A 2,699-nucleotide genomic window follows, 5' to 3' on the forward strand; every position below is an offset into this window, starting at 1 on the left:
CAAGTTCCTTACCCTGTTTGAGAAAATGTAAAATTTTCCTCATTTTTGAGCAATGTAGCAAAAATTTTAAATGTGATATATTTTGATGGGAATTTGTTGCAATAAGTTTCTTTTCACTTAAATAGTGCTTTAAATTAAAAAAAGAATAAAAAATCAGAAAAAAAATTCAAAAAATTTTTTCACTCGAAAATTTTATAAGGCTTACCCCTTACGATTTTTTGGGAAATTTTGCAAAAAAAATTAAATTGTTTTATTTTAATGCCAATGGGTTGCAATGAGTTTCTTTTCACTCTAATAATGCTTGAAATAAAAAAAAGAGTGAAAAATAACAAAAAATCTAAAAATTCTAAAATTTTGAAAAATTTCAGAGAACACGAGCTTCCGCCAATTTCCACCATGATATGCTTGGCGCTAGCATCGGCGACAGCACGAACTGTCAGTGCTGTCATCAATGTCAAGCCATTTTTCTCCAAGGGACGCGCTGGATGGTTGTTAGCGTAATATTTCTACTGTTTTTCCGATAACTACAACGTTTGGTAAGTTATTAAGTGAAAACTACCTGTTCCCATAGTAAAACCAACGTCTCTTTCATATTGCAGCAGCATGGATTAACAAAACCATGCCAGTGACAAAAACCGGCGGTGCAGGCGAGAGCAAGTGGTACCGGCGTGAACAATTGTGCCAGCAAGCGCTGGAAAAGATCGATCTGAACCAGGATAAAACGATGCAGCATCTGACCTACAGTTATGGCAAAAATCATCAAGCCAATTTGGCACATCGTGCCGCGAAACAAGCGAAGGAAGCACCGTGAGTTGTACGACCGGAAAAACCACGCATCGAGCCGAAAAAGTTCACCAAGATCGATCGCCCCGGTTATCAGGTGACGTAGCAGCACGATCCGGAGAATGGCCAACAGTCCTTGTCTTCCAAAGCGACTATCCGGAATTTACGGACGGTATTGTACCGCGGCATCGCTTTATGTTCGTTTACGTACCACCATCGAGAAGATCGACCACCAATCAAACAAGGTAATTTCATATTTTAATCGATTTATAAGTTTATTTTCCTCGTTATTTTAATGGATTATATAGCTAATTACAAACAATTTAATTAATAATTTGTGATTTTCAGAGAAGACGAGCTTCCGCCAATTTCCACCATGAAACGCATGGCGCTAGCATCGGCGACAGCACGAACTGTCAGTGCTGTCATCAATGTCAAGCCATTTTTCTCCAAGGGACGCGCTGGATGGTTGTTAGCGTAATATTTCTACTGTTTTTCCGATAACTACAACGTTTGGTAAGTTATTTACTGTAAACTTCCTGTTCCCAGAGTAAAACCAACGTCTCTTTCATATTGCAGCAGCATGGATTACCCAAACCATGTCGGTGGCAACACCGACGGCGCAGGCGTGAGCAAGTGGTACCGGCGTGAACGATTGCACCAGCCAGCGCTGGAAAAGATTGATCTAAACAAGGATAAAACGCTGCAGCATCTGACCCACAGTTATGGCAAAAATCATCAAGCCAATTTGGCACAACGTGCCGCGAAACAAGCGAAGGAAGCACCGTGAGTTGTACGACCGGAAAAACCACGCATCGAGCCGAAAAAGTTCACCAAGATCGATCGCCCCGGTTATCAGGTGACGAAGCAGCACGATCGGGAGAATGGCCAACAGGCCTTGTCTTCCAAGGCGACTATCCGGAAATTACGGACGGTATTGTACCGCGGCATCGCTTTATGTTCGTTTACGAACCACCATCGAGAAGATCGACCACCAATCAAACAAGGTAATTTCATATTTTAATCGATTTATAAGTTTATTTTCCTCGTTATTTTAATGGATTATATAGCTAATTACAAACAATTTAATTAATAATTTGTGATTTTCAGAGAATACGAGCTTCCGCCAATTTCCACCATGATTCGCATGGCGCTAGCATCGGCGACAGCACGAACTGTCAGTGCTGTCATCAATGTCAAGCCATTTTCTCCAAGGGACGCGGTGGATGGTTGTTGGCGAAGCATTTCTACTGTTTTTTCGATAATTACAACGTTTGGTAAGTTATTAAGTGAAAACTACCTGTTCCCAGAGTAAAACCAACGTCTCTTTCATATTGCAGCAGCATGGATTACCAAAACCATGCCAGTGACAAAAAACCGACGGTGCAGGCGAGAGCAAGTGGTACCGGCGTGAACAATTGCACCAGCTAGCGCCGGAAAGGATCGATCTGAACAAGGATATCTACTAAGATCCAACGAGGGCATCATCTGTCCCACCCGCGAGGTGAAAAGCATCAGGTCAATCTGGCTCATCGTGCCGTGAAAGAAACAAAGGAAGCACCGTCGTTGATATAACTGAGAAAGAAACGAATCGATCCGAAAAAGTGTGTTAAGATCGGTACCGCGGCATCGGTTTATTTCCGCTTACGAACAAAAGATCGCAACTGGTCCGTGCCACTGAAAGAAAAACACAAAACGATTTTTCCTACAGTTTTCCTTAACGCCGGAAGCGAAGAAAATTCCGCCCCCGAATGAGCACCGTAAGCTGATATTTAATCCGGTTCCGCCACCGCCGACATATATAAAGCGAGTGCAGATTGATTTAGGTCCGGATGTGGATGTAAAACTCATGTAAAATCATAATTTTCAATAATAAAATGGTTGTATGTGTGAAAATTTATTTATTGAAATAATAA

General features: G+C 41.6%; 1 protein-coding gene across 6 annotated transcripts; it reads left to right on the forward strand.

The window, feature by feature from the left end:
* Positions 1-209: 209 nt before the first annotated feature.
* On the forward strand, positions 210-2,699 carry LOC125770066 (uncharacterized). Of its 6 annotated transcripts, none has more exons than XR_007419140.1 (6): positions 217-536; positions 600-1,028; positions 1,132-1,299; positions 1,366-1,790; positions 1,894-2,060; positions 2,124-2,699. XR_007419140.1 is itself a non-coding variant. In XM_049439266.1 (4 exons), exons 2-4 carry the CDS (start codon positions 906-908, stop codon positions 2,212-2,214), a joined length of 381 nt encoding a protein of 126 aa, XP_049295223.1. In that variant the 5' UTR covers positions 210-536; positions 600-905; the 3' UTR covers positions 2,215-2,687. The 6 variants fall into 6 exon arrangements, 3 of the variants coding, with proteins under 3 accessions (XP_049295223.1, XP_049295221.1, XP_049295222.1); XR_007419139.1 differs by having other exon boundaries at positions 223-536; positions 1,363-1,790; positions 2,127-2,696; XR_007419138.1 differs by having other exon boundaries at positions 224-536; positions 1,363-1,790; positions 2,124-2,696.

The sequence above is a fragment of the Anopheles funestus genome, chromosome 3RL (genome assembly GCF_943734845.2).
Source record: "Anopheles funestus chromosome 3RL, idAnoFuneDA-416_04, whole genome shotgun sequence".
Lineage (NCBI taxonomy): Eukaryota > Metazoa > Arthropoda > Insecta > Diptera > Culicidae > Anopheles > Anopheles funestus.